The 23,336-nt window shown below is 24.9% G+C and overlaps 1 protein-coding gene across 4 annotated transcripts in view; it reads left to right on the plus strand.

The window, feature by feature from the left end:
* LOC112596539 (potassium voltage-gated channel subfamily KQT member 1) overlaps window positions 1–23,336 on the plus strand; it is a 246,064-nt gene that overhangs the window by 209,651 nt on the left and 13,077 nt on the right. For all 4 annotated transcript variants that reach the window (XM_025342278.1, XM_025342294.1, XM_025342287.1 and 1 more), the window contains 5 exons: window positions 1,051–1,141; window positions 15,895–16,021; window positions 20,545–20,720; window positions 21,608–21,754; window positions 22,482–22,592. In XM_025342278.1, coding sequence (XP_025198063.1) covers window positions 1,051–1,141; window positions 15,895–16,021; window positions 20,545–20,720; window positions 21,608–21,754; window positions 22,482–22,592 — 652 coding nt within the window. The remainder of the gene's footprint in view (window positions 1–1,050; window positions 1,142–15,894; window positions 16,022–20,544; window positions 20,721–21,607; window positions 21,755–22,481; window positions 22,593–23,336) is intronic.

Below are 23,336 nucleotides of genomic sequence, written 5' to 3' on the forward strand. Positions count from 1 at the left end.
GAAATCATATACAAAAATAAATGTTCACACAATCACACAAATTTACATTCCATATAAATATATTTTTTCCGATTTTCACTGATTTTTTAATGGTTTTTAACTGGAAATATATTTATGGGCAAAGCAATATAAAGATTCAACATCTATAACCATTCGCTTGGTTTTTGATTTTTACGCTTAATTCAAATCATGCAATTTTCAAAAGTTAGCATGCAAATACACGATAGTTAAATGTTAAATATTTACAGAAAAAAAAACAAAATTTAAAAATTACGATATTTTATGATTTCGGAGAATTTTATGTACACGTGGTGGTCGTTTTTTATTTATTTATAGTGTTTATATGCGGTAATTTTAGTATATAACGGGATATATACATATAAATATATACCTAGATAATATTATTACAATAAAGTCAACAATTTTTATTTTTTCAATGACGCAGCAAGCGAATATCTTGTATTCAAACACAATGATAAACTGTGAAAACCACGTTAAAGTTAATCTAACCACCGTTAAACTATACCGCCATTATGATTTTCAATCAGTGCTTTGCGACAAAAACTTGCAAACAAACACGATCAAAAATAAACTCTGTTTTAATATAATCGCTCGTAAAGTGTTTACTTAAAAACTCATTATGCACAAAAATCAAAACCACAAGAGTTTGTTTATTTTAAAATTTCGTGCCAATATCGACCGGATTATTATATTCATATATTAATATTACTACGTTCGTGACATAAAATGTGTAAGCCTACGTCAAAAGTGAATCGAATAATCTACGTGACGAAATCTTTTAATAATTACATATATATATATTGGTTGCGCATATGATTTACATATGATGTACATATTATATTCCGAATTATACATTTTTATTAACGTCTTAAAGTTATTCATAATTTATCAGAAACGTATTTTGAACTTTTGATGAGAAAAAAAACGTTATGATCAGACAAATAAAGCTTTAACACGATTCTATTCGCATATCAATACCATAATTATTTATATAATATGAAAACTAACGAGTTTTTTTATACGTTACAGGTTCATGGTTGTATTGGTATGCTTGATTTTCAGCGTGCTATCAACGATCGACGAATATTCCGGGTTTGCGAACGAGACTCTATTTTGGATGGTACGTATTTGAATATTTTGTCTTATGCTTTAGAACCCATTAGTAATTAATATAATTCAGATTTTACATTTCGATACAACTAAAATTAATCTGTGTAATAATAAATCAGAAAATATATATTTCTATAAAATGTGCCCAATTAATTGTACAGTTTTCACACGCAACCGCGTGAACGTGTTGTGAATATTATTATTTGGTAGCATAAAACTCTAAAATTTAGTGACTAAAGCATGGGTGAAAACATAATACCCACATATTACAAAATAACTAACATACAACATTTGCCATTAGTGTTCTAACAAAATTCACGATAGAAAAAAAAAATAAACCACAAACGCACAAACTAGAGGACAGACCATGTAATATTATTTACATACATTGTTTATGGTTAGATAAGATTAATATATTAGCAGTATACTATATGTAGAAAGAAATTGAATCCTATTAAACATGACTGTGAAAAAAAAATGTTAAACACTACCACAACAGCCACGTAATTCCATTACCTCTCAAAACATTTTAATTGAAAATCGGTTGTTTATGGAATCATTTGGCTATTTGTACAAAAAGATAAAATATTCCAAAAATATATTATGAAAACATTTGAACGATTGTACGCATTAATTTTTCCTTGGAAATCACTGTAGAATGATAAACAACAACAATTTTTATTATTTCTAATTGTAGCTTTTTTAATTTTTTGAAATAGTCTGAATATAACATGTTAATATTTGGAATGTGATAGTTTGCACAATATATGATGTATTTTCAAATTTGTTTTATCTATAAAAAAGTACATATATAATATAGGTACATAATATTTTTTCAATTGTTTTCAATAGGCACTTTTAATTTTTTACCTCGTAATTAAAAATGTCGTACTTTATAAATGCATACACATTTATATGCGCGCTTTGTCCTTTGAATCAAAATTAACAATATATATAAAATATATAAATCTAAAATAATATGTAAATTGTGTTTGATAATGTTATATTTTCAGTTAAATATGTATGATTTATAGAATAGATCTGATTTATAATTTTATTTAGTTTTTCCTTATTTACCAAAAGAAAATTAATTTTTCTACTTATTTGTATAACGATTTCATATCATATAATATGTAGTGTACAAAATATGTGTGTTTGTGTGTTATTGAATGTCATCAATTCCCCATAGAATATAAAATCTGCCAACTGTACGAAAATGGCTGCACAAGTCGCAGACGACGTGTCTCAAGGGTTATATTAAAGACGCAAAAAGTCCCAATACTTTCCTTACCTAAGTAATAATAAAGGTACCGGTCTACTAGGAAGTTATCTTGAGATGAAATTAAATTACGGACATTTTTTTTTATCGTTTTATTTTCCATTGGAAGTCTTCTAATAATTATTTATAGCAGTTTAGGGTATTAGGTAAATGATTTTCGGTATAAACATACAACCAATATTGTTATAAATAGGAAAAAACTCAAAAAAAAAATATTAAGATAGTTTACATATAAATCATGATTTTTATTTTTGTATTACTTTATAATATTCAATTTATTTTAAATATTAAATAATCAAAATGTTCTGGTCATTGTTAAAAAACAAAATTAAACATTATCTTATTATATTATGGACAAGTTTAATTTTATTCGTATATTTTATTTTAAAAAAGCTATACTGGTTAATAACATCTGTCTAATATGTTTGAGTAGAATACTTTTTTATAAAAAAAAAAAAAATGGCAAAATGGCAGCACATCGGTGACATTTATTAAAAGCATCATATTTTTCAGAAGTATTCAACTTTCAATATTCTGATTTTAAAATTTCTACAGAACTATTCAGTTAATTCAATTGAAGTATTTAAAATATTCATTTCAACTTTTTTTTTTTTTTGTTAATGTCTTTAATTTTTAAGTTTTTCTTTTTATATTTTATTCGTTTGTATCATTAAATGATACTCCACAAATGAGTAAAAGATTATTAAATTATCCAAAATGTTGTACAAGAAAAAAGTTAAAAAGATTATTTATAATAATCCCTTAAGAGAATAAAAATTTCAATTTTATTTTATTTTATTCTTATTTACATATGAGTAAAAAAAAAAAAAAACCAAAGCCAATTATTAGTTTATTACTTTAGATACACTGTGATACACTGTAAATATCTACGTTTAATTTAAATTTCTAAACATGAAACTTTTAATAAACATAAATGACATTGGTTTTATTTAATACTACAATGTTTGAATTTATTTTATAATTTGTATACTCAATATTTATAAAATTCTATTGAATAGTTATAGAAACTGATTTAAGATTTCACTTGAGATGCATTTTTAATACTAAACAAAAATGTACACACGACAAACTGATTTTTGTATGAGTTTCTTTTAAGACTTCTTAATGTACCATGTAATTTATTATTTATATTTTTAAAAATATTCATAGAGAGATAAAAAATATTTGAAATATTATTCAAAACATATACATCATATTTTGTCTTATTTAGGTTTTAGGATTTACATTTTTCAACCGCAGAATACATTTTAATAAAATAATATATATATATATATATATATATATATATATAAACAAACATAACTGAGATTTTCGAAAACCTAATAATGTAAATTTTTTTATTATTATAATTGTGTATATTATATATTATATACTCGTAATATATAACTAAATACATATAATTGACTAGACTAATACACCAGAATTATATTGAACATAACATAATGCGTTCGTTTTAGTGGTATTATTTTATCCTACAATGATTAATTTTTAATATATTTTTTAATGCATGTTATTATAATTCCCCCAAAAAAATACTATTTGCCTGGTAGACAACTATTTATATTATAATAACTGAATTCTATAAGCTCCCACCGCTGCACAAGTCACGTATGATGTATAATGTCAATATTATATATAAATGTCAATTACGTGATATTGATTTGCCTGAGCGTACCTTTTTAAGCCAAATATATAATGACTTCATATAGATTCGTTTTATCAAAATTAATTTCATGAAAAAATCGAATGTCAACTAAATTTGAAATAGGTGATTCATCAGTTTTAAATATTTATAATAATGCTATGAATAACATATTAATACGTGCTACAACATGCTACCTATATTATTAATTAATTTTAAGATAATTAAATTTTATTTTATTTTCTCAATAAAATTCCTGTATAATAAACTAATTTTTATTCTCTTCTTTGAATTTGTCATTATTTTAAATATATACATATTTTAAACAATAATAATTGTACACTGTGTATCTGTGTGTAATATATTTTTATTATTATATATAGTTAGTGCCTATTCGAATAAAAATGATGCATTTTTCAAAAACACTATAATAACTACACTTTAAGCATGTGTATTTTTTTATTTGTCGGATCTTCCTGAGAAAAAAATGGACAACATTATACGTTATAAAAGTAAAAAAAAAATATAAAAGGTTATGTCGTTTCGACATGACAGACACAGGAAAGGGCGTTTCTGAAGACTTTATGATTGCTTTTTTTAGATGCAATTAAGTTGTACCGGTGAACTCATTTTTAACTTTGGCTTCTAAAAAACTTAAATTCGTTTTATGACATGTCATAGACTTTTAAAAGCTCTTTTCACTGTCATAGATTCAAAGTAATTTAGGTAAACAGCTGTGACTAGCTTGGGGCGTTAGTAACATTTTAAGTTATTATTATGCAATTAGCAGGTCATCACTTAATATATAAAACCAAATTCGATTTTTTATCATACTAGCTAGTGGTATACATATATGCATCTTACAATCTACAGATCGAAACTAATAAAATACGATGACATTTGACGTGAACTCATACTTAATCAATACTGCTTTAAATTAAAAATTTCAGTCCATGTATAAAATATAATATGGTTTTAAGTTCAAAAAACTATTCTTTAAAAAAAATTAAATAAATATTATATTAACGTAGTTTAAAAAAATTATAAATATCTATGTTTAATATGTATGTTTCAAGGCTTATAGGTACATCCGTTCTACATATCTATAACAGTATAGCTGACAAGAATGGTAATCTTCTGTACAAATAAATATAACATACTATTAAGTATAATAAACATGTTTGCTTAAATTATTTTGTATTATAGTAATATAAAATATACATTACATAATATAAGTATTAATAGTATATTATATTGTACTAAAAACTATGAGTCAAACTATGGAACGACTATGTTGTATACTAATGTATTGAACATAATCAAAAAAACATTTTTTAAACACTATTAAAGGTATTGAAAGTGATAATAAATAAAATTACTGTAACATGATTTATAGTTTATTGTATGTAAGATATAGCACGTAGGCAATAACTAAAATACTACGTTTCTAGATTTTTTCATTCGTATAAAATGTCTATTAAGGCATTAAGATACATTACAGTGCAAAATTACTTTTCTCTGGAGATATATATATATACCATCATAAAGAAAATACATTGTTTTATTCTCAGTTCTCATATAAGTGATTTATTTGTGTTATTACCGTGCACTTTTGAGAACTTTAATGCGCCACTTAAAACCGTTTGTACACACCGTGCATTCGAATCACTCGAAAATAATTATTGGACTTTTTTGTATAAAATACATTTTTTTTTTTTTCGTTTAGCAGGTTGAACTCATAAGTATGCATCTGAAATATTTTATTCCAAATCGATTTCCACCGATTTATTAATACTCACATAACATAATATAACAGATATAGTTTGTGGGTTAGTGTACACTTTTTTATGATTTTTAAGAATAAATTTTATATTTTTTAAGTAGTTAAAATGTAATGTACAATCAATACAAAATTTATAATTATTTATATTATTAGTACGCATCTACACGATCTAATAAATACGCAGTTCATAATATACATAAAATTCTATTAGTATGATTCCTATAATATTTCTTAGAATAATTTGCATTTTTATTTAATATGTCAAACAAATTAAAATAGAAATGTAATAGGTGACAAAATCTACTTTGATAAATTTACACTCGCGCTTTTTGAAAGTGTATAGCAATTTATTCAGTCTTATTACAACTGTTAATAAATATAAACGGATCGAGACAGGAAAAAAAATTCATCAACAGTATCTCAGCATTTTTATTTATTTATTATTTTTTTTTTCTTAATAAATCTCAGAGCAATTTCGTTTAAGACAACAAAAGGTATTATTTTCAGGAGTTTTTAGATTAGCTTAGATTGGAATTTTTAAATGCAGCTTTGTGACTTCATCGTTTACAGTAGATAAATATAATTATATTATAGAGGTGGTTGAAAAACGTTGGTTCTTTGCTAGATTTAGGCTAATTAAACATTTTAAGATATTATGAAGAGAGCGAAGGTGAATATAAATAATGTCGACTTTTTTTCGATATAGTTTTGTATAGTTAATCTTTTTTCAAATGTCACACCTAAAAAGTACTTTAACAATTAGCTCGTGTTTATAAAATTCTTATTTAGTTTAAAAGATGGAAAACGTCGCAATTGAGCATAAAATTCAATTGAATGCGTTTATTCTGATTCAGTTTAATCTTTCAGTTTAACTCACGTGACCGTTTAGTTCAAGTGCGATTGAATTTATATAGCAAATCTACCAGCAATACTACTACAACGGTTTGAAGTCATAATCAACACGAATTAATAACTAATCATTACTGATATGGGTATATATATAACTAGCAAAGATATAAGAAATATATATCGTTCGAGATTAATCCATCATTGCTCGCATGAGTGAATTTTCCTCACATTGATTTTAAGATGAGAACTATTGGCTTGCTCGTAGTTATATTTTTCCCAAATTCATAGTATCTTATAATAAACTAATTAAAAATAAATTTATTGATAAACGGAAACTTCATTATTCCGATAAGGAAAAATATTGTGTGAGTGAATCCATCTACACGCTAATAACAGCGTTAGAATTATTCACAAACATTAATATAAACATTTTTGTTTTAATTCATTTATTCATTTTTTTTTTTGCTGTTTTATATGTTTTATATTTATGTTAAATATAAGTCAGTTAAACTTTTCTCGTGGTTAGATGAAGATATGGAATCATTAAATGATCCATCATTTGTATTATATTGATTAAGAACATTGGATATTTTTATCATATATTAGTTTATTAGTTGTATTATAATATTACTATACATTTATTTGTCACTCAACCATTACTTTCATGGTAAAATATACCTAGTAAGCGAATCGCTCTAAGCGCAAGTAGTGGTGTTCAGATTATATACGTGAGTTACGATTATTTATAAATTATAACAGCTAGTAGCTTCTTAAAATACTCAAAATACCAATAGAAAACAGTCTAAATCATTAGGTATACAGGATATACGTCTGTATATTCGAATATTTTTAATATCGTGCTCAATTAGGTTCACCCCGTTTTTAAATAGAAATACATACTAAGATCAAGCAAATCGCTTATTCTAGCTAGGCACTATGTATGCGATAATATTATACGCACTGACTTACGAATAGGAATTGAAGAGAAAAGACACGTGAGAAATTGTTACATCTGTCAGAAGGGTTTCCGGACAGTTTGTACGCATTTAAATTTATACTGGTTAAATCACCAAGCGCAATAATTCCCGTTTTATCGTTTTATTATGTATTTATTCGAATTTTTGTGTTTGAAATTCACAAAAACTATCTTAGTTATAAGTGCTTTACTAAATATTGCATATTACATAGTATGATTTATACACGACCATGATCTCTATACATTCTAAACGTCTTTTCGTAGAATAGTAACCTGAGTATTATAATTCAAAAACTCAGTAACCATACTCATTTAAATTTCGATTTTGGCTAATTCGAAATATTAAAAACAAACAATATATTTATAGGTGTTTAAAAATTCCGTAAATTAGTGCGCAATTAAAGGACAAAATAGAAGGTGAACATGTTTGACGAATTTCTAGGTTTATTTACATATAAATGTATATGATAGCAGCACATGCATGGAAGAACTCAATAGGTGCGATGGTAAAAGCAGGATCGCGTTAGTTTTCGTATCCGGAAATCATGCATGAACAACCTGAGCATATACTCACACATGAACCCACATTGCAAATTATACGAACTATACACAAGTGAAGGCAAGTTTTTTTTTTCAGTTTTGATTTATGGACGTAGATATTTCCTCGCATTTTCATAAGTTTTTTTTTTTTATTTTATTTTATTTTTTCGTTTTAAAGTGAGTATAAAAATCTTAGAGAAATAATGTACGACCGACAAATACCTAGAACCGTGTCGCCACTCCACGGCCGTCTTCAGATAATATTATGAATAATGATAATCTGTTCGTATATGTGTGTGTGTCTATCTCTCTCTCTTTTTTTCATACTCATACACACACAATCGCGTATTGAATACATTTGCAAACATTTTCAAAGCTTTGTCGTCTCATATATAAACATGTGAATGGATTTCATAAAATTAAATGAAATTATCAAGATTATCGAAATAATCCGATTGCACCTTCCAATAACGAGCAAGTTACGTAGGTATACGTTCTATAAATTATATCACTTCAATTCATATTTATTAACTATTGTTTATTTTCATAAAATAATATGTGTGAGGGTCACGTTTGCATTTTATACACACTAAATTAATACATACATTTTTAACATATTATACAAATAATTTAGTTTAAAATGTATGCATTTCTTTTAATATTAAACATGTGCAATTTAAATTCATCTTTGACTACAAAATTTACTAATTTATATTGAACAATGTAGGGTAGGTACGTGTAACAATTTGTAAAAATATAAAATATAATATGACTCGCGCACATTAACCTCACCACTGCATAGTCTATAGCAGTGTTTTTAAATTGTGTTCCACGTAGTTCACTTGACAGTTGAGAGTTCTGCAAAACTCTACTGTTTTTTTCAAAATATTCAAAACAATTACCTTAAAAATATCTAACTAAAGGTTAGTGGGAAAAAGTCGTTTTAAGCGTGCACATTTATAAAATATTATTATATTTTATTGTTACATAATAGGCAATTACAGAATGAGATTTACAATAAATAATAATATATAGTCAATTCTGCAACACAGATGCTACAGTATGGGCTAATGATATACTTTTATTATGCATGGTGAATATCATTGAGATATCATTAATTCCATAAAGATCATACGTAAGGATCATTTCATTAAAGGTTAAAAAAAAATTGATCGTTTAAATTTTTTTCGAGATCCGATTTTTACAACATATACAAGTAAATATAAACATTTAATAATGAATGTATGTTAAATTAATTATCAATGTATAAAACTTGTCCAATTTAATATACCTTCAATACCAATAGTCAATACTATGCACTTGGCGTGTGAAAGACAATCAAATAATTATTGATATTGTTGGTACTATATGTCATAAATTAATTTATAATATTATTGTACTCAGCTAATACTTTCACTATAATATATCATCATACGTACTAATTAAAAACAAATTGTAGATTTAATATAGATCTAAATAATATATTTTAACTCCTCCACTTAGGTACTCTTTGCCTTACTAAACACAACCTGTTTTGATTAGAACCGCTTAAATGCATGTATTTATATCGAAAAAATATTCAATAAAAATTATTTGATATACAAATTAATACTCTCGTAATATTATTTTATCTAAAATATATTTAACCTAGACATGAACTAGATTGACTTATGCAGTAAAAAATCTAAGATTATGTTATTGGGGTGCTATTATCATCATTATTTCACACACTTAATAAACATGAAAATTATAATAAATAATGTACATAATTTCTTATCAAACAAAAAAAAGACCAATAAAAGCCTAGGATAAAAAGTACTAAAGCATCTGCTTGATCAACCACTGAACTTATAGAACCAGTAAAATTTTCATGTTGAGTAAGTCTTACGTCCAAGTTTTCATTACATTAATAAAAAAACAAATATTAAATGCTTAATTTTATTAAACGAAAATAACACTAAATATGTTAATAATTTCCTAATAATGAAATATAATAAAAAAATTTATATAGATGGTATATTGTATCGTCAAATATTCAAACTCTATAAAATAAAATATCGATAACTATTTCTATTAAATAGGTTAACACAATAATAGGTTATACATATCATAACTGTGTTATTAATTTTGACAAAGAATCGATGTATGTATATCGATATACATAATCAATAAATATCAATGCTTAAATTATATTATTTGTATTACTTATGTAACAATCAACTTAATTTAATGTTGATACAAATTACATTTATTTTATCTCTTTTAAAAACTTTAATCAAATCGTATGCATATTACGAACCAGTTTCATAACAATTAAGCTTAGATTTTGCAATTTACATATTATCTATATTTTGGTTTAATTAACAATTATTAAACTGTTGATGACACCGTTATTTCTCGTAACTTTTCATAATTTCAAAGCCCTGAAAATAAAACTAAAACCATAATAATGTCAAATTATTACATTTACTTTTAAGCAAAGATAATTTATAATATAATAATAAATATCACAGAAACTTACCGTTCAAAAATAAAAATAAAGTTATATTATTATTAAAATTGATAAAAAAAAATATAAAAATTCTTAAAAATTAATTATTTTTTAGGGTAATTATATGTAAAAGGAAAGTAATACTTAAAATTCATAAATTTAATTAAAATATAAAAAAAAAAAAATTAAACTTAATATTTTTATATTATATTTTAATAATTTACCTAATTTTTCTAAATAGTAGTATTACTATGTTATATATATCATTACCTGATATCGGCGATATCACTAGGAAATAATAAAACATATGAATACCGCACTAGGAAATGACATCATTTCCTTCCTTTATTAGGAATTGTCAACATTTCCGCTAGTATATAAATATATATTTAAAATTTAAATTTAATTAAATTGTAAATAATTTGTAGCTGAACTACAATAACCTAATAAATTATGACAACATTTATTCAATATGATAATCAAATGGTTATAATAATACTTATAAAATTAAAATATATTTTTCAAGGTATACTCGTATATTTTGTAACATCGTTTTTAACATTCCTCAACGTAATATGTCATTACATCATACCATAATGTGTTATGTTAATTAATAATTTTTTGAAATTTATTTTTTAAGAAAATATATGGGATATATATCCTTTAAATTATAGTTAAAGTTTACATATTCTTCAAAATTAGTCCGCTTTTGCCTTTATTTGCCTAATACGCATACCTACTCGTAGTGGTAAATCGTAAATAAACAGGAGTTTTCGTGTCATCTATTGATCACGTTTTATGACTTTATAATATTGTAGCTGATAGATCAGGATATATTTAATATTATATGATCCATTATAACATGTTATTTTTGTTATTATTAGTAGTAGTATCTATAGTTTTATTTAGGTATAATCTTATTCATTAATAATACTATAGTACTGCAGTTTGCAGTATTACGATCTATAACTTACTAAAAAAATAAATAATGCAATATCTAAATAGAAAAAAAAATTATTATAAAAACTAACCATGTTTTGGATAAGTTACACCTATAGCAGGTTACCAATAACAATAGTTTCGTAATAAAAATAAATATTAATCCATCGTAAACAATTCAACAATTTTATAGAGTTAGTTGTACGCATTAATTTGATTTTTTTAAGATAAAAATAATGTACATAACTTAACGTTCGACCTTTGACGTTAGATATCCAACAAACTATCCAAATACTATATATATTAATAATTTAATATTATAACAATATACTTAACACATGGAAATATTATGTGTATCGTTGTTTGTAAATATACATGATTATGTGTGGCCTTTAATGTTATTCATATGGCCTAGAAATTGGTTTACGGTTCACTGGCGTTTAAAAGAAGCCTTTCGTGTAGGTACTTGCACATTTTGATGATCATATGCTGACAATAATAGCACAATAATATAATATACAAACAGCTTAGAAATAATTCAGTAACGGCACACGATTCTTACAATATTGTATACACATATACACGCCATAGTACGTATACATATTTTATCGCACTTGTTATAAATATTTTTTAAATGCAATACTTGAATTAAAAAGCATTTAAATTGAGTCTCCAATAATTATTAAAATACATTTTAAATACTTGTCAAATGAGAGATCTTTTAGACCAGATTTCCAAAGGAAAGCTTATTTGCATAAGTATATAAATATTTTTAAATAGTTTTGTAGTAGAAAGAATTTAAAGACAACACACAAATACAACTTAAATGTATATTCTGGAGATTTTTGTAGGTATTTTAAAATTTTTCATTATTTATTAAATATGTTTTTCAAATATACTTGTTCTAAATGTTCTTAAGTTAATATCAAGGAATACGCTTATGTTTAAATCAACGTTTAGATATCTATAAAAAAAAAACAACACGATGCCTTTAACTTTGAGAAGGAAATACATTAAATTATATTCAGTTTATACTTAGTATAATATGAGGTTTAATGTCAACATACAAGTCCATTATTATATTAAAGTAATACGGCTGAAATAACCAGTATTTGGCAGAATTACATATAAAATATATTAAACAAATTCTTATACATAAAATAATATTTATATTATAAATATTATATTCGGTTACTTTCTTCTTTATAGCCATTGGCAGCATTGCAAAAATAAATAAATATTTCCTTGTCTGTCCAATCTACCTCTATGTGGATAATTTAAAAATCTATTTCAGAAGCAAAAGCCAACGACCGTTCAAATTCGTCTACAACAAGCTATTTACAACCTCACCAAATGGATCCAAGCATCTAGTTTCACTTTCTCCTCAGATTAAAATCCCAATGTATAGTTTTCACTTAAATATAAAAAAATAATAATGCTATCAAAGTTCTCATTATAATTTTTGACAAAAAAATGTCCTTGAACTCATCATATCAAAAATTTTAAAAACTGAATAACTCCACGCCTTAATGTTATAAAAATTCTGTCCTATACTTAATGGAGATCCAAAACTCATGTATTAACAAAAATATACAAGAAATTTGTATTGTCCAAACTACACTATGGATCTTTCATGTAAGCATCTATAAACAAATCACTCAGAAAAAAACTTGATATAATACATAACTCAGAACTTCATATGTCGATTGATGCATATCAGTCAAGACCAATATCTAGTATTTACAACCTGGCTGATACACCTCTGTTTAAAATAAGATGACTAAAACTGATATTAAATCACGAATTAAAACTAACAAATACTGCTCTTTTCCTCGATTTAAAACAAAAATTTTTTTTTACCAACACTACTTTAAAAAAACAATTTAGAAGTCTCTAAATTCTTAACCTTATTTTATTTATTATATTTTTTAGCAAAAACAACACCAAACTTTCTATAAAAAAAATAATACATCACCCGCTATATATAAACAAAAATATTACCATCTAATACAAAATAACACAAGTGAAAAAATGTATATAAATGTATTCAAAAACCAATACGTGGTTAGTTCCGTAGTTATATGGAATAACATGGAATTATTTACAAGCTTCCCAGATCTAGCTCAGTTTTTACAGCAGAGTTCACGGTCATAACTAAAGCTCTCAATTTAATAACCAAATATCATCTCCAAATTACCATTATGTTGACAAACTCTCTCAGCTATTAATAATATCAAAACACATACAACCAATTAGATATAAGCCTACATATTCAAAATAAAATTCACTTTCTAAAAAATAATAATACCTAATTACAAAATTAAACTCTTTTGAATCCCCTGACATTGTAACATAAAATAAAATAAACACTCTGACCTTACTGCTAAAACTGCAATAAACTCTTCACAATTTCATTATCGTTATTCACAGAAATTTTATCATACTGGGACATAAAAATATTCATAGTAAATAGATGAAACTAAATTAACATCAGAAATGAACATCCCAATCCCCTAAATTAAATTAAATATAATATTGACAATAGGAACACTCCTTATTGAAATTCCTATAAAATATAGCTGGTGAAGTTCAAATCACCATTAAACACATTCCTTCTCACAGAATACAAAAAATATATGTTGACACCATAAAAATCTCCAATCTCCCTGATTCAATAGCTAAAATAGTACACAATAATCAATCAATCACCAACATCATCAAGTTCATCATCGTCACCTAACTACAAACCAAAATATAAAAATACTGTATAGTCAAAAACTCTAAATGTAAACTTATGTGAACTTATACATAACTCTTGTATACCCAATAGCTAATGATTCCAAAAGTTTTCTTTCAATAAAAAAATAAATAATAATAATAATATGTTTTTCCAAAACACAATTATCTAAAAAACTGTAATACAAAAATATTTTACTATGGTAGCTGATTGATAATTAATATTTTACAGCGCACACGACATCATCGATTGAGGAATTAAAAATATGCGTTTTTAATATAATATTATTGAATAGTAAAAAAATAAATATATTATTCACAACTTGTACTACTGCATGCCGTAAATCGGTCGATACTTCGATTGACGTTTATTATTTTGTTATATTTTATAATTATGTAGGGAAATACAGAATACTTAACACTGAACCTATAACCATAAGAAAAAAAACTGTTCGATGATCATACGTATTAAAATATATTTCGAAAATAATCATTCATTAAAAATGTATGGCACTTACAAGTTTCAACAAAATTAAATTTAGGATATTTTACAATAGCTTGTGCCAAGGTAAATTATTTGTAAACATACTTCATTGATTCAATATATACAATTGGTGACACAACTACAGGTTTTACAGTTACGTATAATATTATTATTATAGTGATACCAATAGCTATATCGTGAACATTGGCGATAAAACACATGCCTCGAATGAGTTGCAGCAACATAAGTAATTGGCTGAATTCGTCATAAAAAACGCAGTGTTTTAGTTCATGTTGACTGTTCAGAAGTCCATATCAGTTTATCGAGCTCAAAAATGTTAGGTTAGAACTATAATTTTTATACTGTTCTTACCTATCATGGACAAATAATATTATGGTTTGAGAATTCAAAATAAATATACTAAATGTCAGTAATAATTAATCGGAAAACCCATTTGTATTATTATATATTTATATTATAAAAATTAAATAAAAAACAGCATAGAATTAGAACGGTATTACCCTGATGCAATCTATAGTTCCAACAACTCAGTATCTAATCATTATCAAACTCATTATTTTCACTACACTATTTTACTTTACACAATGTGCAAAAAGTAAAAACCCACATTATAAAAAAATATATGACTTTTTTTCTTTTATTATGTATTTTATACACCGTGTTGTAGTAAAAAATTATTTAATATAACAGCTTTAATTTTTTTGATATTTTCAACATTTACAACACTGAATAGCATAACTTACAAACTATACTGCCCTGTAGTACATTTAAAAGACAAAAACCCCATCTTACATTTTTTATTTTTATAATTTATATTAATATATAGACTTATTTAAATATTATATATTATGGTTGAGGATTATAATCCCCTTCTCCCCCAAAGTTTATTGGGCCAATAAATTTCAAGATACTTACTATTTGTTAGGCACTGAATTGCTTTTCATTAGTTTTACCTATGTAAATATAAATAAATAAATTATTAATCATAGTTGTGTTGTACAGGAAATATGTCTGGTCGTGTTCTTCGGCGTCGAGTATATGATACGATTATGGTCGGCGGGTTGCAGGTCCAAGTACATGGGCACTTTCGGCAGGTTTCGTTTCGTCCGGAAACCCATATGCATCATCGGTAAGAAAACATTTTATGATATACCATACGTAAAGCATAAATATATAGAAATATGTATCGAACGATTTATCAAATAACACTCGAAATACCTTAATAACGTTTAGTTAGTCAATTATTATTTTTCCAGGTAAAAACAAAATAACCTCTCCGTTACCTGTATTATATTATTATGATATAGATGTTAACTATTTACACTTAAAATAAACAATTTTCGAAAATTATATTATATAGACATAAATTAAACTGTGAATACTTAGGTACATGACTCTGAACATATTATGCGCTCGCATAATATTATATACAGAGTAGTGGATATTATATATTGTATCATCGGAAATTCGTTAAATAATTATCACTCTGTTAACCGCAGCACTTGCATTCCAATTACTATAATATTTCTGAAATAATTAATATATATATAATTACGATTTTAAGAATACGTGTAATAGTAGTTATTACTCAGAGTTAAATTTGTTGAGATTTTGATGATTTTCTTCTAGAAAACCATTATTTTCTTGTTTTTTAAAAAATGTCTTTAAATTTGTTTATTGCAAGATTTACAATAAAATTAGAAGTATAACAATTTATATAAATTCGAAAAAAAGATATTATCCTACTTAAATTAAGTTTTCTTTTTAAAATTTTTATATTTTTCAAAATTGTAGAAATAATATTATAAAAGTTAAAAAAAACTAGACAATTTTTGTTAAATTTAAGGTTGAAAAGCGTGTATAAATATTTATTTGATGATAATTGAATATTATAAGTTGTAAAAATAAATAAAAAGTGCTTAATTAACACACTCCGTTACTTATATTCATGCATAAATCAAACTCAATTATCCACATCTCTAAATAGACAAGGTGTTGGAAAATCTAGATAAAAGTGGTAAGTCGATATAATATGTGACTATACTTGTGTAAAACAGAAAATTTACAATTTTTGTTAGACTGCATAAAAATCCCACAAAATTATTCAACTATATACTTAAGTATGCGCCATGATTTTCGCCTAAATTGAAAAATACAAATCAAAGAAAAAATTTGCAAGTTATACTACTTAATTGGAATAAACTCCATATTAGATCTGGCAAAAAAAATTTCTTCTATAATCAAACCAAATTGGGCTTATAGCACAATTATTTTGAGGTTATCCCAGCAAATCTATTATTAAAATTCAAGTTTTTAAAATATTTCTTATTGTACCATTATATACCACAGTATATCGATTTGTTAGAACTGAAATAGAAATTAATCCATTGTAATTTAAAGATATTATCCATTTAAGATGAAATCAAAAAGTTTACCAATAAACTAAAAAACACTAGAGCTGTATACCAACGTAACAGCTAAACAACTTCTCGACGTTTTTCAAGACATTAGACGACTAAAACGCTTGAAGCCATACGACTTAGTTTAAAACTAAGGAAAGAAGCTATCTTATTGAAGCTATAACCCCAAATATGTTCATGTTTATATTTCTATTATACCTATAGTTTATATTATTTATTGATTATCAAATATATACCCATTATTCATTGTATTTATGAAGACCTCGGATTGTTTAAAAACAAAAATGTTTGTATAAACTATTTAACGTTATTTTTTTATAATATGAACTTTTTAAGATTTTTAAATAAGCTATAATTATCGTTAATTATATTTTTCAATTTAAGCATAAATTAATTAAATGTATTCCACTAGCAAAAATATTACAGATTAAAACGATGGTTGGAATATACTGATATAGCAGTATATAAATATGGATAGGTATTTTATAACAAAGTTAGATCATTGGTACTTATTATTGGCCATTTTATTTTTATTTTCAAAATATCCTGCCATTTCTCGTCTAAGTATATTGATAACGAAGTTTGTTTTGTTTTTTATCAAGTCTACAAAACCAAATTTCAGTTTTAAACTGTCGAACATTCATTTATTTATATTCTAATTTTTTTATTATTCTGTCTTATTGTTTTAAACTTTTTTTTTTTCAATTCTAGTATTCGATTTACTAGAGTTGAAAGTATTTCACTAGAATTTATCTGATTTTTAAAGAGTTCATCTAACCTAGTGGTACCTCTAACATCTAAATTACTATTCCTTGTTCATATAAATATTTGCGTCACTATTATACCTTTTATTTGTGATATGCATAGTTTTGATAGGTTTACTTTCTTCTCTGTTTTGTTTAAGTTTTTTGGTAAATTTTCACAATCAAATATCACTCTTTTTGATTTCTTAAAATCTAAAGATTATACGTTCATATTAAAGCATTGCATATGTAATATATGCTAACAGGTATAATGTTGAATACTGATCACATTTCACGAAATTTACATCTTAAATTTTGAACATGATTTTAGACAAATAGATAACAAATACACTTAACACAATGAACAATCAAACATATTTGATCGTATCCTGAAATTTGTACGTCTAATATTATTATTTATTCGAATACAAATTACAATTCATCTGACTTAAAGGAGGAAAAAATTATTACTGTACCTTATTTTAAAACAATGATAACAGAATTAATTGAGTTCCTAATTTATAGTGTAAAATATGTTTCAAGAGAAATACAAATTAAAGTATTATAAAACTGTAAGTAGGTTTTACCTACTGATTTTAATATATTTTTAATAAATTTTAAATACTAAATAAACACAATCATATCGTACACATAATTATTTTTTATTTAAATATATGACGGATTTAAAAATCAGATTATTATAATAAAGTATAATGCTAAATTCATTACAAATCGTTACTTTCGAGAAATAATATTGTTTCAGTATTTAAATATTTTTAATTATATTAGTATAATATTAAAGCCGTATAAAATTTACTTTTGCAGTGAAATAGTAATTCTCTAAAACTTTTTGGAGTGAGACATTTGATATCTATATCAACCATTTTTTTTTGTTTGTTTATTTTTATCAAAAAAAAATTTTCATTTTTTCAAATATCTACATACATCTTAAGGTATTAATAAACATAATAATAAGATATAATATAAAATTCAAAAAATCAACTGTAAAAAGTTGGAAAGTCTGTCGTTTTGTTTAATACGTCGCATTAAAATTATTAATACAATTCTATTTTTTAGATTTACTTACAAAAAGAGCACTTTTTTAGTGAAAAATAAAAACTATTTATGTGAAAAATTCTCTATATTGTGTATCGAATTAGTTATCCTAATAAATAATAAAAATCTATTTACTGCGCACACTTTTACGAAATACGCAAGTTGATTCTCGAGGATATTTTATAATCGGCTCTTTTAATACAATCGGTATTCAAAGTTTTCAATTTTTGTTTTCTCAAAACAATTCTAAAAGATTGCCTAGTGTGTCCTCCTGAAATATTATTGCTGTTGCACATTCTTGGCAAATAAATTTGCATTATTGCATTATAATTTATATAATTATAATATTATAGCATATTGAATATAACAAGGCATAAAAGTATATATCATAGTAAAATTATCACCTTAGATAATATTATTAATTTTACAAAATCATTCAGTACCAAATGATTTAAAATTGTTAAGTAAAAAAAAAATTTGTTTAAAAACACATCTTGTTTGATTATACTTTATACTATTATGTATAAACTTAACACCTATTATAGATACTTACTAGTTATAATAAATTCATTAGCCCTGTCCAAATCTCTGTGAGGATTTATATGATATGTTGCACAATTGTCTAAATGTTTTTAAATAATGAATGAATAGTTATAGAACATAGTTATAATATGTATAATAGATCAGTTTGTGACGTTCGTAACATGTTCAATGTTCATATAGTAAAAGTATAACATGATAGTCCATTATTGTGTACATCGAATAGATGTTAATTTAAATGTTATCAACGCTTTCACTCAATGCGTTTATAACTGTAGCTGCAGTATTTTGCAGCTTTATAATGGCATTATTGTGTAATAATTTCAAACATGGTATAATCAAATATTTATAGTGAAAAAAAAATAATGCACTGTCCGCTTGTAATTGATTTTCAAGGAATTTAACCTAAAACAACATATACATGTTACGTATTGTACTAATTATAGATATAGTTAATATAAATGTTGTATTATGTGCACACTATATACTGCGATTAAATATAAGTATAGTATACACTATTACGACAAAAAAAATAACATGAATAATTTTCATATTCATATACCTTTATACATAATATATCTCATTATATAGCAGACGTACATATATATCACTAAGAATTATTCAAACGTTAAAAATGATAAATATTTTGTTTAATATATCCCTATGGTGTATAAGAAAATGAAGAAAGAATGATTTTGAATATGTATTTGTTTTTAAAATGTTCCACTTGAATAATTTAACAATTTATTGAATATTCAATAGTTTTTATAAAATTAACTTAACACACTTCAACGAACAAAATTAAACTTGCCATGTTTGATATTTATATTAAAATACATATTATATTGTGTTACGAGTTTTATAAACTATTAACAAATTATTTTTTTTCACAGATCTAATCGTTGTCGTGGCGTCAATTGTGGTCTTATCGATTGGTTCCAATGGACAGGTGTTTGCCACATCAGCGATTAGAGGCATTAGGTTTCTACAAATATTGAGAATGCTTCACGTGGACCGTCAAGGTGGTACATGGCGGCTTCTCGGCTCAGTTGTATTTATTCATAGACAAGTAAGTTTTTAGAACATTTGAATTAAACAATATTCGCAAAACGATCGAAAGTTAAAATACCCCTACTGTACATATTCGATATTATTAATTATTATCATCATTGTTATTTTTGTTGCTGTTACTTGCGGAAACGTCAGAGTAGTCTGTAGACACGGTAAAACTCACGAAATAATATTAATAATATTCGAGAGATTCGAATAATAATATATTTGCTCGGTCCGTGAAGAATTTCTAAGCAGATCGACACTGCGGAATCCTATTGCAAATTATAATGTTATAGCTAGGAACCAAAAGTTTTTAATTAAAAAACTTTAATTAAAGGCATACAAAAGCGAAATGTTTTCTGATATGAACCACGCTAGTTGCATTATGCGAATCGGTTGCGGCTGTACACAGATATGTATATAGGTAAATTTATTATATTGTGTGTATAATAGATAGAGAGAACAGGGAAAACTGTATGAAAAATTGACAACTACATGATATTATATCATAATATACTGACGATGGTATGGGATTCGGTCGGTCTATTGTTTTTGTTATTGTTCTTCGTCTTCTCGTGGCCGATTTGATAGAAGATAATAATTGTGTATTATTATTATATTATACATGTAGTAGATGAGATATAAAGAGTAACTATCTCGAAACACAAAGTTTCGGTTCGACTCGATTAATACATGTTTTGTTTGAGTTTTTCATCTTTCGATCTTCACCATGCACAATTTCCACCGTTTTGACTTTTGAAATATTTGCTAGTTGGTAGAATTATTAAACAAATGAGATCACTAGTGGAATCGCTATTTATTTTAATTTTGGGTTTTTTTTTTTTTAAATTTTTATTATTATTATTATTATTGTTGTTGTTGTTGTTGTTGTTGTTGTTCTAGGAGCTCATTACTACATTGTACATAGGATTTTTAGGTTTAATATTTAGCAGCTACTTTGTTTACCTCGCTGAAAAAGATGCGGTCAGTAAGGACGGGAAATCGAGAAATGATTTTTCCAGTTACGCCGACGCGCTCTGGTGGGGAGTGGTAAGTTTTTGTTTATACACACATTTTTAATAGCTATTTTACGTTTTTAAAATTTTTCTCTAGTATAAAATAATAGTCATAAAAAATAACTTAGTAATAATCTCAATGTTATTATTATTTAGAATGTATAAATTTAAGAGTGTATCCATAATATATTTTATTATATGTACAAAATTTAATATTAAAAAAAATTTTTACCATTGTATGCACCATGACACAAATAAGAAAAATATAATAGGTTAATTATTACATATATTTTGCAAGTTTCATAAGGTTTTTGTCTAATCTAAGCATATTTCTTTTTAATATGATTATGAGTTTTTAATGAAATTATTTCAGTTTCATAAGACATCAAGTAATTTAGTTATATTTCTTATAAATTAATTATGTAATAAAAATAAATTTATCTAGTATTCATACATTAGAATAATTTATAAAATTATTAACACTTTCTGACTATTTGATGTCTTAAAAATCAAATTAATTTAAAATCAATTCTTGTTTTTATTAAAAATATGTTAGTTTTAATTATATAATATGTATTATGTAGTTTATAAAGTTATCAATTATTCAAATAAATTATATGATTTCTAAGATATACCTAGTAATTAAGTAATTTTTCAAAATGATCTTTAATTACATTAAATATTTTATATGTTAAATAAATATCAATAATACTTTATGAAGATAAAATAAATTCATTTTTATTTGTTTTCATTACCTCTAGATCACTGTTACGACAATAGGTTATGGTGATGCAGTACCTCAGACGTGGATCGGCAAGATCGTAGCCTCGTGTTTCAGCGTATTCGCGATTTCGTTTTTCGCTTTACCAGCTGTAAGTACACAAATTAGTATCTATAAAACATTATGTTTATTATTATTTATATTCATGTGTGTGAAATGTGTAAATATAAGTGCGCGCGTTCATGCATGAAAAAATAAAACTAAATAATCTGCTGCATGGATTACATTTCTATTATTATAAGTCATCAAAATGTATATATTTTAAATTAGAATAAATAAGAAATTATATTACTCATAAAATTTGTCTGAGTTAGTTTATAGGTTCATTATGGTTTTGTCCTCATCTGTGCAAACAATTGAATCGTTTCTGAATAACCTTTAGTGAAATGTCTTAAATTAAATACTAATTAAATTAATAGCGTTTGTCAAAACATATAGTTAATGGAAGAAATATTATTAAAACTACTTGGCTTATGTGTATATAAGTGTCTACTTTATTTGGCCGATATGACCGTAGGTACCACAAACTAATGGAATTTGCTTAATTAAAATATTTTGATGGAAATAAAAGAATAACTAACTGAATTTTCTATCTCAACTCTTTATATCATAAAAAACGCGAAACGTAATTTTTTATGAACTTTAAGCATTTTTATTAGGAGAGTATTTAATGAAATGAAATTGCTTAACATTTTATGTTTACTGCACGCGCATAATGTCAATTACACTATTAATAATATTGATTAAATTAGCAGTAAATTGTAGGTACCTATATATTATGCCACGCATAATATACTAAATGTATAACGTATAAAATGTTTTAACATTATCTCAC

This window comes from Melanaphis sacchari, unplaced genomic scaffold (genome assembly GCF_002803265.2).
Source record: "Melanaphis sacchari strain LSU unplaced genomic scaffold, SCAv2.0 Contig0_pilon_pilon, whole genome shotgun sequence".
Taxonomy (NCBI): domain Eukaryota; kingdom Metazoa; phylum Arthropoda; class Insecta; order Hemiptera; family Aphididae; genus Melanaphis; species Melanaphis sacchari.